At 44.9% G+C, this 14,641-nt stretch overlaps 1 protein-coding gene across 5 annotated transcripts in view; it reads left to right on the forward strand.

Annotated features, from left to right (window-relative positions):
* Positions 1-14,641, forward strand: part of LOC115154578 (seizure protein 6 homolog) — a 254,235-nt gene that overhangs the window by 206,715 nt on the left and 32,879 nt on the right. For all 5 annotated transcript variants that reach the window (XM_029700946.1, XM_029700944.1, XM_029700945.1 and 2 more), the window contains exons 5-9: positions 2,336-2,521; positions 10,908-11,076; positions 11,825-11,991; positions 12,111-12,305; positions 13,304-13,442. In XM_029700946.1, the coding sequence (XP_029556806.1) occupies positions 2,336-2,521; positions 10,908-11,076; positions 11,825-11,991; positions 12,111-12,305; positions 13,304-13,442 (856 nt within the window). The remainder of the gene's footprint in view (positions 1-2,335; positions 2,522-10,907; positions 11,077-11,824; positions 11,992-12,110; positions 12,306-13,303; positions 13,443-14,641) is intronic.

Consider the following 14,641-nt stretch of genomic DNA (forward strand, 5'->3'; position numbering starts at 1 on the left):
CTCTCCAGAGATGTTCGATAGGGTTCAAGTCTGGGCTCTGGCTGGGCCACTCAAGGACATTCAAAGACTTATCCCAGAGCCACTCCTGCGTTGTCTTGGCTGTGTGATTAGGGTCGTTGTCCTGTTGGAAGGTGAACCTTCACCCCAGTCTGAGGTCCTGAGGGCTCTGGAGAAGGTTTTCATTAAGGATCTCTCGGTACTTTGCTCTGTTCATCTTTGCCTCGAACCTAACAAGTATCCCAGTCCCTGCTGCCACCACCATGCTTCACTGTAGGGATGATGCCAGGTTTCCTCCAGACGTGACGCTTGGCATTTAGGCCAAAGAGTTCAATCTTGGTTTCATCAGACCTGGTCTGAGAGTCCTTTAGGTGCCTTTTGTCAAACTCCAAGTGGGCTGTCATGTGTCTTTTACTGAGGAGTGGCTTCCGTCTGGCCACTCTACGATAAAGGCCTAATTGGTGGAGTGCTGCAGAGATGGTTGTCCTTCTGGAAGGTTCTCCCATCTCCACAGAGGAAATCTGGAGCTCTGTCAGAGTCACCATTGGGTTCTTGGTCACCTACCTGACCAAGGCTCTTCTCCCCCGATTTGCAGGGCAGCCAGCTCTAGGAAGTATTGGATGTTCCAAACTTCTTCTATTTAAGAATGATGGAGGCCACTGTGTTCTTTTGGAACCTTCACTATTGCAGAAATGTTTTGGTACCCTTCCCCAGATCTGTGCCTCAACACAATCCTGTCTTGGAGCTCTACGGACATTTCCTTCGACCTCATTGCTTGGTTTTTGCTCAGACATGCACTGTCAACTGTGGGACCTTATATAGACAGGTGTGTGCCTTTCCCAATCAATCGAATTTACCACAGGTGGACTCCAATCAAGTTGTAGAAACATCTCAAGGATGATTAATGGAAACAGGATGCATCTGAGCTCAATTTTGAGTCTCATAGCAAGGGGTCTGAGTAGTTATGTAAATAAGGTATTTTTATTTTTTATAAATTAGCAACAATTTCTAAAAACCTGTTTTCACTTTGTCATTATGGGGTATTGTGTGTAGATTGATGAGGAAACATTGAATGTAATGCAATTTTAGAATAGGGCTGTAACGGAACAAAATGTGGAAAAAGTCAAGGGGTCTGAATATTTTCCAAATGCACTGTTTGTCAGGCTTGGATTGATCAAAATGTTTTTCCCCAGGTGCATGAACAATGAGGATATTTACTGTGATTTGGACGGGAACCGATGGCCAAATGCTCAAGACAGGCTTGATGCAAACTAGTGCCTGCTAAACATTGTTTCTTTCATTTGTTTCATTGGTTACATTGTAAAATATGTCTTCAATGATCACACCTTTGATCATACATGGGATAGAAATTATGTCAAATTTGATGTTCAGTCAATTTTAATGGGTAGTGTAAGTGTATTGCCTAACGTGAAAACAGTGTAATGTACTGTACTGTAACATACTACATTCAAAGGGTCATTTATAGACAAGTATCTTTAATGTTTTGCTATTGGATTAACTGGTTGTTAAAATAACTAAATTGAGAAGATTTCAATATGTTGTGTTTTGGTGATTAAACCAATGTACTCATTACATTTCACAGTAAACTTATATTTTGGATCAATGGTTGCATGGTAAAATGAATGCACAATGAAAGGTTTTGAATGTACTGTAAGACTGGCTGTGTGACAAGTGTTACCAGTTTGGAGTTTTGTACTAAGAGTTTAGAAAATTAGTACCAAAACTATAAACAAAAACTGTTATAAGAAATAGTAGCAGCAGCGTATATGGTGAAAGTGTGTGTGCATGTGTGATTGTGTATGGGCGTCAACATGTGCGATAATATCAGTGTCAGTTTAAACATGTGTGAATTTGTGGGTAGAGACCTGTGAGTGTGCATGGAGTCAGTGCAGATAGAGTCAGTGCAGACAGTCCGTGGATGACGGTGGGCAGCCATTGATTAGCTGTTCAACAGTCTTATTGCTTGGGGATGGAAGATGTCTGTGAGCCTGTTGGTCCGAGACCTGATGCTCTGGTACCGCCTGCCGGATGGTAGTGGAGAGAACAGTACATGGCTGGGGTGGCTGAAGTATTTGGCAATTGTCCAGGCTTCCTCAAACACCGCCTGGTAGAAATGTCCTGGATGGCTGGGAGCTTGCATCAGTATACATATAATTCAAGTAAAATGGTGCTGCTAAGATAACAACTGATTCCACTTCGAAAGAACATTTCGACAAATTTTATAATATGAAATCATATCAATCCAGTCATGACTGATTCAATCTTAATTATCCCTTCCTCCCTCCCTCTCTCCCACTCTCTCACTCTCTCCATCTAGCTTTCGTTCTAAGCTGTGCCTTCCCTAAGGAGCCAGCCAATGGGGAAGTATCAGTGACTCATCTCCATGCTGGGGGAGAGGCCTACTTCCAGTGTCTGACCGGTTACCAGCTGCAAGGCCCCACCACGCTCACCTGTCGCAACGCCACTACACCTTACTGGAGTGGCAAGGAGCCCAAATGCCTGGGTAAGAGCCAACAACACTGCTTCCTTGCTGCCAAACACACACACACACACACACAAACACATACAATACTTCCGGCGCCGACAGAGATGGCCGCCTCGCTTCGCGTTCCTAGGAAACTATGCAGTATTTTGGGGTTTTTTTGTGTTATTTCTTACATTGCTACCCCAGGAAATCTTAGGTTTTATTACATACAGTCAGGAGGAACTATTGGATATAAGAGCAACGTCAAGTCACCAACATTACGACCAGGAATACGACTTTCCTGAAGCGGATCCTCTTAAGCCCAGCACCCAGGACAATGGATCGGATCCCAGCCTGCGACCCAAAACAACAGCACCGCAGAAGGGGCAGACGGAGCGGTCTTCTGGTCAGGCTCCGTAGATGGGCACATTGTGCACCGCTCCCGAGCATACTACTCGCCAATGTCCAGTCTCTTGACAACAAGGTATGCGAAATCCGAGCAAGGGTTGCCTTCCAGAGAGACATCAGAGACTGTAACGTTCTTTGTTTCACGGAAACTTGGCTCACTCGAGACACGCTATCGGAGTCGGTACAGCCACCTGGTTTCTTCACGCATCGCGCCGACAGAAAAAACAAGCATCTCTCTGGTAAGAAGAAGGGCAGGGGTGTATGCCTTATGATTAACGAGACGTGGTGTGATCATAACAACATACAGGAACTCAAGTCCTTTTGTTCACCTGACTTAGAATTCCTCACAATCAAATGCCGATGGCATTATCTACCAAGAGAATTCTCTTCGATCATAATCACAGTCGTGTATATTCCCCCCCAAGCAGACACATCGACGGCCCTGAAAGAACTTAATTTGACTCTATGTAAACTGGAAACCGCATATCCTGAGGCTGCATTTATTGTAGCTGGGGATTTTAACAAGGCTAATCTGAAAACAAGGCTCCCTAAATTCTATCAGCATATCGATTGTGCGACCCGAGCTGGCAAAACCCTGGATCATTGTTATTCTAACTTCCGCAACGCATATAAGGCCCTCCCCCGCCCTCCTTTCAGAAAAGCTGACCACGACTCCATTTTTTTGCTCCCAGCCTATAGACAGAAACTAAAACAGGAAGCACCCACGCTCAGGTCTGTTCAACACTGGTCCGACCAATTGGATTCCACGCTTCAAGATTGCTTCGATCACGTGGACTGGGATATGTTCCGCACAGCGTTGAACAACAACATTTATGAATACGCTGATTCGGTGAGCGAGTTTATAAACAAGTGCATCGGTGATGTTGTACCCACAGCGTCTATTAAAACATTCCCTAACCAGAAACCGTGGATTGATGGCAGCATTCGCGCAAAACTGAAAGCGCGAACCACTGCTTTTAATCAGGGCAAGGTGAACGGAAACATGACGATTACAAACAGTGTAGCTATTCCCTCCTTAAGGCAATCAAACAAGCTAAGCATCAGTATAGAGACAAAGTAGAGTCGCAATTCAACAGCTCAGACACGAGAGGTATGTGGCAGGGTCTACAGTCAATCACGGACTACAAAAGAAAAACCAGCCCCGTCACGGACCACTATGTCTTGCTCCCAGACAGACTAAACAACTTCTTTGCTCACTTTGAGGACAATTCAGTGCCACTGACACGGCCCGCTACCAAAACCCGTGGGCTCTCCTTCACTGCAGCCAACGTGAGTAAAACATTTAAACGTGTTAACCCTCGCAAGGCTGCCGGCCAGACGGCATCCCCAGCCGCGTCCTCAGAGCATGCAAAGACCAGCTGGCTGGTGTGTTTACGGACATATTCAATCAATCCCTATCCCAGTGTGCTGTTCCCACATGCTTCAAGATGGCCACCATTGTTCCTGTTCCCAAGAAAGCTAAGGTAACTGAGTTAAATGACTACCGCCCCGTAGCACTCTCTTCCTGTCATCATGAAGTGCTTTGAGAGACTAGTCAAGGACCATATCACCTCCACCCTACCTGACACGCTAGACCCACTACAATTTGCTTACCGCCCCAATAGGTCTACAGACGATGCAATCGCAATCACACTGCACACTGCCCTAATCCATCTGGACAAGAGGAATATCTATGTAAGAATGCTGTTCATTGACTACAGCTCTGCATTTAACACCATAGTACCCTCCAAACTCGTCATTAATCTCGAGACCCTGGGTCTCGACCCCGCCCTGTGCAACTGGGTCCTGGACTTTCTGATGGGCCGCCGCCAGGTGGTGAGGGTAGGCAACAACATCTCCCCCCCGCTGATCCTCAACACTGGGGCCCCACAAGGGTGCATTCTCAGCCCTCTCCTGTACTCCCTGTTCATCCACGACTTCAACTCAATCATCAAGTTTGCAGACGACACTACAGTGGTAGGCTTGATTACCAACAACAACGAGACGGCCTACAGGGAGGAGGGGAGGGCCCTCGGAGTGTGGTGTCAGGAAAATAACCTCACACTCAATGTCAACAAAACAAAGCAGATAATCGTGGACTTCAGGAAACAGCAGAGGGAGCAGCCCCCTATCCACATCAATGGGACAGTAGTGGAGAGGGTGGAAAGTTTTAAGTTCCCTGGAGTACACATCACGGACAAACTGAAATGGTCCACCCACACAGACAACATGGTGAAGAAGGCGCAGCAGCGCCTCTTCAACCTCAGGAGGCTGAAGAAATTCAGCTTGTCACCAAAAACACTCAAACTTTTACAGATGCACAATCGAGAGCATCCTGTCGGGCTGTATCACCGCCTGGTATGGCAACTGCTCCGCCCATAACCGTAAGGCTCTCCAGAGGGTAGTGAGGTCTGCACAATGCATCACCGGGGGCAAACTACCTGCCCTCCAGGACACCTACACCACCCGATGTCACAGGAAGGCCAAAAAGATCATCAAGGACAACAACCACCCGAGTCAGTGCCTGTTCACCCCACTATCATCCAGAAGACGAGGTCAGTACAGGTACATCAAAGCTGGGACCGAGAGACTGAAAAACAGCTTCTATCACAAGGCCATCAGACTGTTAAACAGCCATCACTAACATTGAGTGGCTGCTGCCAACATCTACTCTAGCCACTTTAATATCGGAAGAATTGATGTAATAAATGTATCACTAGCCACTTTAAACAATGCCACTTTATATAATCTTTTCATCTCATATGTATATACTGTAAGCTATACCATCTACTGCATCTTGCCATCTTGATGTAATAAATGTATCACTAGCCACTTTAAACAATGCCACTTTATATAATGTTTACATACCCTACATTACTCATCTCATATGTATATACTGTACTCTATACCATCTACTGCATCTTGCCTGTGCTGTTCGGCCATCACTCATTATGTACATATTCTTATTCATTCCTTTACACTTGTGTGTATAAGGTAGTTGTTGTGAAATTGTTAGGTTACTTGTTAGATATTACTGCATGGTCAGAACTAGAAGCACAAGCATTTCGCTACACTCGCATTAACATCTGCTAACCATGTGTATGTGACAAATAAAATTTGATTTCACACACACACACACACACACACACACACACACACACACACACACACACACACACACACACACACAGAAAGACACACTTTAGCTCTTCAACCCCAGGATCCATCCAGCCGCTCACTGAGAACCAATGGGAATATATAGTACCCCCTCAGAGAACGCCACAGAGGCTGACAACTGAGGAGAATTACATTTCAGCTGAATGATTAAAGTAATTAAACTCAGTTTAAATGGACTGGGTGTTATTTGTCTCCCACTGCCCAGAGGTTAATTGAGGTTTATGGTGTGCTTTCTATGGTAGGTCATCCAGACTGTTCTCATAGACTAGATTTAACAGTAAATGTAGATCAGGGAGACTCATCACAGACAACTTTAGCATTTTAGTTAATTAGTAACTTTGCAACTACTTACTACTTTTTAGCTACTTTGCAACTACTTAACATGTTAGCTAATCCTAACCCTAACCCAGACCTTAACCCTTTAACCTAACTCCTAACCTTAACCCTAGCCTTAACCCCTAGCCTTGCTAACGTTAACCGGCTAGCTAACGTTAGCAATAGCATTAGCCTCCTAGCCAACGTTAGCCACAACAAATTGGAATTCGTAACATATCATGTGTTTTTACAAAATGTTTACATATTGTCTATTTTTGCTAATTCGTAACATATTGTACGAATTGCAATTCGTAACATATTGTACGAATTGCAATTAGTAACATATCATATGAAATGGATGATGGACATCCACAAACTAATACATACCATACGAAGTGGGGAGACTGATTTAAGTACAGAATAATACGACATAATAATTAATAATAATTAATAATACAGCGTCGTCCGGGTTAGGAGAGGGTTGTGCGCTTGCACCCTGACATAGTCGCCAGGTGTACGGTGTTTCCTCCGACACATTGGTGTGGCTGGCTTTCGGGTTAAGCGGGCATTGTGTCAAGAAGCAGTGCGTCTTGACTGGGTTGTGTTTCGAAGGACGCACGGCTCTCGACCTTCGCCTCTCCCGAGTCCGTACGGGGGTTGCAGGGATGGGACAAGACTATAACTACCAATTGGATACCATGAAATTGGGGAGAAAAAAGGGGTAAAATAAATAGATGTAAAATATATATATATATATATATATATATATATATATATATATATATATATATATATATATACACTGCTCAAAAAAATAAAGGGAACACTAAAATAACATCCTAGATCTGAATGAATGAAATAATCTTATTAAATACTTTTTTCTTTACATAGTTGAATGTGCTGACAACAAAATCACACAAAAATAATCAATGGAAATCCAATTTATCAACCCATGGAGGTCTGGATTTGGAGTCACACTCAAAATTAAAGTGGAAAACCACACTACAGGCTGATCCAACTTTGATGTAATGTCCTTAAAACAAGTCAAAATGAGGCTCAGTAGTGTGTGTGGCCTCCACGTGCCTGTATGACCTCCCTACAACGCCTGGGCATGCTCCTGATGAGGTGGCGGATGGTCTCCTGAGGGATCTCCTCCCAGATCTGGACTAAAGCATCCGCCAACTCCTGGACAGTCTGTGGTGCAACATGGCGTTGGTGGATGGAGCGAGACATGATGTCCCAGATGTGCTCAATTGGATTCAGGTCTGGGGAACGGGCGGGCCAGTCCATAGCATCAATGCCTTCCTCTTGCAGGAACTGCTGACATACTCCAGCCACATGAGGTCTAGCACAGGGCCAACCGCACCAGCATATGGTCTCACAAGGGGTCTGAGGATCTCATCTCGGTACCTAATGGCAGTCAGGCTACCTCTGGCGAGCACATGGAGGGCTGTGCGGCCCCCCAAAGAAATGCCACCCCACACCATGACTGACCCACCGCCAAACCGGTCATGCTGGAGGATGTTGCAGGCAGCAGAACGTTCTCCACGGCGTCTGTCACGTCTGTCACGTGCTCAGTGTGAACCTGCTTTCATCTGTGAAGAGCACAGGGCGCCAGTGGCGAATTTGCCAATCTTGGTGTTCTCTGGCAAATGCCAAACGTCCTGCACGGTGTTGGGCTGTAAGCACAACCCCCACCTGTGGACGTCGGGCCCTCATACCACCCTCATGGAGTCTGTTTCTGACCGTTTGAGCAGACACATGCACATTTGTGGCCTGCTGGAGGTCATTTTGCAGGGCTCTGGCAGTGCTTCTCCTGCTCCTCCTTGCACAAAGGCGGAGGTAGCGGTCCTGCTGCTGGGTTGTTGCCCTCCTACGGCCTCCTCCATGTCTCCTGATGTACTGGCCTGTCTCCTGGTAGCGCCTCCATGCTCTGGACACTATGCTGACAGACACAGCAAACCTTCTTGCCACAGCTCGCATTGATGTGCCATCCTGGATGAGCTGCACTACCTGAGCCACTTGTGTGGGTTGTAGACTCCATCTCATGCTACCACTAGAGTGAAAGCACCGCCAGCATTCAAAAGTGACCAAAACATCAGCCAGGAAGCATAGGAACTGAGAAGTGGTCTGTGGTCCCCACCTGCAGAACCACTCCTTTATTGGGGCTGTCTTGCTAATTGCCTATAATTTCCACCTGTTGTCTATTCCATTTGCACAACAGCATGTGAAATTTATTGTCAATCAATGTTGCTTCCTAAGTGGACAGTTTGATTTCACAGAAGTGTGATTGACTTGGAGTTACATTGTGTTGTTTAAGTGTTCCCTTTATTTTTTTGAGCAGTGTTTATTTTATATGTCTTGCCTGCCGGTGCTGCTGGTGGAAACGTAATTTAGCTGAGTCGATCTTTAAGCTGAAATAAATGTAAACGCTTACCTTGTTTTCCTCGTATTTATTTGACACACCAGAGTTATGGATGCAAGGACTAACCATCCAAGATATAACAATTATACACACTTATCCATGTTTTGAGGCTATACAGTGTTTGTTCACATTTACTTTGTTTACAAACGTTGGCGTATAACAAGCTTATATTTTGGGTTCCAATGTGGTGCGATAGTTGAACTAAGCTCATGAGGCATTTATAAACTCTGGTCTTCAAGAATAAATGGATAAATATCATTCATTTAATAATGGCTCCCGAGTGGCGCAGCAGTCTTAGGCACTGCATTGCAGTGCTAGAGGCGTCACTACAGACCCTGGTTTGCTTCCAGGCTGTATGACAACCGACCGTGATTGGTAATCCCATAGGGTGGCGCACAGGTGTCCCAGTGTCGTCTAGGTTAGGGTTTGGCCGGGCTAGGATGGTCATTGTAAATAAGAATTTTTTCTTAACTGACTTGCCTAGTTAAATAAAAGTTAAATAAAAATAAATAAAAATGTATACATCAAAAAATGGATGTGGCATCAGCAGATGGCCCCTTTAAACCAACCCTGAGACAGCTGCTGCATTGTGATTGGACGATATCTAACGCATGACAAATCATGACGTTCTAAACCATTCGGTTTTCAGGGGAAAAGCAGAGATGACGCAAAGTCTGAAAATCGGGTTTCTTTAAAACCCACTCAGGCGGTTCTTTTACACGTGCTATGTTAGGTTATTCGAAGCAGAGACATTTCACTGGCTTATTTTTTATGGTCTGGTGGGTAGGGAAAGCGGGGAGGGGACAATAAGTAGACCAGAGCTACCTGTTATTGTTTAGTTTCACACTTTAAAAAATTCTGTCTGTGTAAGTGGGCATTCCCTTTCTCATGTGAGCATGGTAAACTGAATTTATCCACTTTGGTTCCAAGGATCCAGCCTAAAATAATGATTTCCTGCTGTGGCCAGACATGGAAAGGTTTGGCTATACTTGCAGCTGTATAGCCACATTGCTATCATGAGACCTGGGTTAGGTCGTCAGTGCTTTGACTTATGTTGCTCTTTGTCCTGTTAATTATTTTGTAAATATTGTAGGTAGGCCTACTTGACTATTGTTTATATCCACTGTGAAAATAATAGCTCTCACTGCGACGGCCAACTTCACATTGTGTAAAGCCCATGCCTCCCTGTATACCAGTGATAGATTGTACTTAGGCCTTATTAAGTGAGCTTTTACACGATGTCAGTTGAGTATCATCGTTAAGGTCCAAAGTTGATTGGTTGTGCTGTGAGGCCTGGTTTCGTAGTGTCTGATTACCAGTATGGGAAGAGGGAGCAGTGCTGCGGAGACGAGACCTAACAAGTGGCTAGCACTATATTAATTAAGAGTGGGTTACATGACTAACGTTCACCTGCTCTGGGATAGGGAAGATACCTAGTCAATTGTACAACTGAATGCATTCAAATGAAATGTGTCTTCCGCATTTAACCCAACCCCTCTGAATCAGAGAGGTGCGGAGGGCTGCCTTAATCGACATCCACATCTTCTGCGCCCGGGGAATTGTGGGTTAACTGCCTTGCTCAGAGACAGAACGGCAGATCTTTACCTTGTCAGCTCGGGGATTCGGTACAGCAACCTTTCGGTTACTGGCCCAATGCTCTAACCACTAGGCTACCTGCCGCTCCATATAGCACCATCTCTTCTGCCAGCCCCACTCTCACTCCCTACAGCTGTTCTGCACTGATACTATTCTGCTGCTATGCTCTCCTCACTAGTCCATCATCACACAGTCAGAAAGTCAGTCAGTCCCTGGTGAGATGGCTATTCGCCAGACCACCACACAGCTCCCAGACTCCCAAACATTCTCCTTCTCTTTCAGTACAGGAATGGAAACTTTCTTACTCCTGACCTCAGTTTCTATGTACTGTGGTATTACTCAGCAAAGAGAGAGCAGAAAACCAACATTGTTATAGAAAGTAAGCCTTTCTACAAAGGGACATTTAAGTTATTTTTATGTCTAACTTTTTCTCTCTGTGTCCTATCCTTCCCTTCCTCTCACTCTGTCTCCTTATCTCTCTTATCAAATCCATCCTCAATACAGCTTCCTGTGGTGGTATGATTAAAAATGCCACGTTGGGCCGTATTGTCTCTCCTGGATTCCCTGGCAACTACAGCAACAACTTGACGTGCCATTGGGTACTGGAGGCTCCTGAAGGCCACCGGCTTCATGTTCACTTTGAGAAAATGGCTTTGGCTGAGGATGATGACAGGTAGAGTACACAGAAAGATGGATGGAAGGTGTGTGTGTGTGTGTGTGTGTGTGTGTGTGTGTGTGTGTGTGTGTGTGTGTGTGTGTGTGTGTGTGTGTGTGTGTGTGTGTGTGTGTGTGTGTGTGTGTGTGTGTGTGTGTGTGTGTGTGTGAAGGAGGGTGTTGGTGCGTGCTCAAGTGGTAGAACTTGGAGGCGTCTCTTTTATTTGTTGTTAATTAGTTGCCAGTTGGGCTAGATATGGCAGGTTTTACCTCAGGCTGTCAGAATGCAATGCAACACTGGGCAACAACACCTAGCCTAATTGTATGCCTTAAATAGGCATATGCTTGCTAAGGCTAGGCAACTAAATCCCATATGTCAGTGACTATGAGTCAAATTTGAACGGATTGGAGGATGAAATTGTAACGGCTTTATGTAATTTCAAATAATTAACTGTATTTCCTCATGCAAATTAATTGAGGGACTATAGAGGCCACTCAGACGCGGGGAGACGGTATTTAATTACATTTTTGTACCATAACTACTATGTCTCAAGGCTATGGTAACAAACTGATATTTAATAAAGCCGCTTGCTGCCGAATTGTGTAGAATCTTATCACAGGGTTATTACAGCCATAGATGAAACAATGAGCGCCACTTCAGAACCACTCACCACTCCCTTTGGATGTTTCTCTTAGTCCTCAATGGCAAGTGTGTCTCATTCCCCCTTCCCCCATTTTATTAAGCACTATTTTTGATGGTGTTTCAGACTCCTTATAAAGAATGGGAACAACATTGACTCCCCTCCGGTGTATGACTCCTATGAGGTGGAGTACCTGCCCAACGAGGGCGTGGTGAGCACAGGCCGTCACCTCTTTGTGGAGTTCACCACAGATGGGACGGTCACCTCTACGGGAGCAGCTATCAGATATGAAGGTACTTCAAAGAATCAACAGAATACTAGCATTTATTCATCCTATGCTAAGTAATGTCAAATTGAGGATAGATGGTGACTTATTGTAACAAAAAATCCACGTGTGATTTGTGTCCTGCAGCTTTTGCAAAGGGCACATGCTATGGGCCATTTGTGAAGTATGGCAACTTCACCAGCAGTGACACGGCCTACGGTGTGGGTGCGGTGGTGGAGTTTGCCTGTGACCCTGGCTACACTCTGGAGCAGGGCTCAGTCATCATCGAGTGTCTGGACGCAGAGAACCCCCAGTGGAACGAGACAGAGCCAGCCTGCAGGGGTCAGTCCTAATCCCATTACAAAGCCAGGCCACAGAATTTCCTCTGCTCGTGTTTGGCTAATTCTCTATCAACATCTGAGTACAATCTAGGAACCCCAGCCACAATAAACTCAGCTACCCCAGTCTCCCAGGATCTGATCCTCAATGACTTTTCAATATGTAATGCATCCTAGCCCATGTGTTTCCAGGGCAGGTTTCAGTAGTGCTACAGACTAAAGGTATTCCCCTGTGCAGTCTAGGCTACACACTGAGTCATATGGCCAATGGCCATCAAAGCCTAGGTGTATTCTCTCTTTCTCCCTGCTGCTCTCTCTCTTTCTCTTTCGCCATCCTTTTCTTTCATTAATTCTTCCTTTCTTTCTTTATTTCATTCTCTCTCTCACTCTCTTGCTCCCTTTCCCCCCTTTACTTTAGCTTTTTCTCTCTCACTCTTTCTCTTTCCCACAGACACACACACACTGACCTCACAACCGCTTACACTTTATCTATTTCGCCCGCACTGCCCCACACCACACTGCCCTTGATCTTACAGCTCTTCGGCAAAGGTAGACATTAAAGGATTCAATTTCTGCTGAGCTACAGTACTGTATTTTACAGTGTTAGCCATTTGTAATGGTTCTATACCACCCCTCTTGCTCTTGAGTTTTCAAGGAGCATGGAAAGTCATTATGAATGGTATTCTGTTCAGCAGTGCTGCTCTTTCATCGCCGTTTCTTATTTACCCATGTGAATTCACACGGCATTTGAAAGATGTCCCACAGTCCCCAGACCAACAGCAAAACCACATATTATTTCATATCATTAGCTCAGCTGGCACTGACATTTTAGATGTTCAATCACTTTACTGTGAGTAGGCGTACATGTACATGCTGTTAGTTTGATCTTGGTGTTTACTTTTATCTTTGTGCGAACTATTTTGGATTATCACAAAAGTGTTGGCCATGAATGAATGTGTTTCTCAGTACTTGGATTTGACTCTGTGTTTGTGTGTGTCCCAGCTGTGTGTAGTGGTGAAATCACAGACTCAGCCGGGGTGGTTCTCTCTCCAAACTGGCCGGAGACCTACGACAAAGGCCAGGACTGCATCTGGGGCATCCACGTGGAAGAGGACAAGAGGATTATGCTGGACATCCAAGTGTAAGTGACAGCTCTCCGCTCCAACAGCAGCCATAGTGGTCACTGCCCAGCTATCACATAACGTTCTGAGAACCATATGTTTCTTAGAGCTTGGTGAGAGTGTGGTTGTCCTTTGGTTATTTAGCGTACAGCTTTCTGTGAGTGGTGCAGGATAGTTGCTTGGCTTTGGAACATTATTAGTGCTTTTAACCCTTTGACACGTACGAACACACAGGTGTGATCATTCTACGGTGGTCCCTGCAACATACGCTCAAACCGGTGTGATTAGAACAGTTATTTATAACGTCCAGTTACGATAGACACAACAGTCAGCGTTTGAGCTAGCCACACTGTTTTTACACAGAAACATTTTGCATAAACAGTCTTCACAAAGTTATGTCCTCAATGTGAGCAGTTTAGTTTTGGATGCAATGTTCCGACATTCACAGAAGTAGCAACAGCATAACACAACTCTCATCCAAACCGGAAAATGCAGGCTGTATTAGTTGTAGCGCTAACTGAGGAAAGAGTGACCTAACACAAACGGTCCTATTGAGCTCTCGACTGACAGACACCATAATATGAATTAACTAATAGCAATTACTATTTAGAGTGGGGCAAAAAAGTATTTAGTCAGCCACCAATTGTGCAAGTTCTCCCACCTAAAAAGATGAGAGAGGCCTGTAATTTTCATCATAGGTACACTTCAACTATGACAGACAAAATGAGAAGAAAACAATCCAGAAAATCACATTGTAGGATTTTTTATGAATTTATTTGCAAATTATGGTGGAAAATAAGTATTTGGTCAATAACAAAAGTTTATCTCAATACTTTGTTATATACCCTTTGTTGGCAATGACAGAGGTCAAACGTTTTCTGTAAGTCTTCACAAGGTTTTCACACACTGTTGCTGGTATTTTGGCCCATTCCTCCATGCAGATCTCCTCTAGAGCAGTGATGTTTTGGGGCTGTCGCTGGGCAACACGGACTTTCAACTCCCTGCAAAGATTTTCTATGGGGTTGAGATCTGGAGACTGGCTAGGCCACTCCAGGACCTTGAAATGCTTCTTACGAAGCCACTCCTTCGTTGCCCGGGCGGTGTGTTTGGGATCATTGTCATGCTGAAAGACCCAGCCACGTTTCATCTTCAAGGAGGTTTTCACTCAAAATCTCATGATACATGGCCCCATTCATTCTTTCCTTTACACGGATCAGTC

Source organism: Salmo trutta, chromosome 19 (genome assembly GCF_901001165.1).
Source record: "Salmo trutta chromosome 19, fSalTru1.1, whole genome shotgun sequence".
In the NCBI taxonomy this organism is placed as follows: domain Eukaryota; kingdom Metazoa; phylum Chordata; class Actinopteri; order Salmoniformes; family Salmonidae; genus Salmo; species Salmo trutta.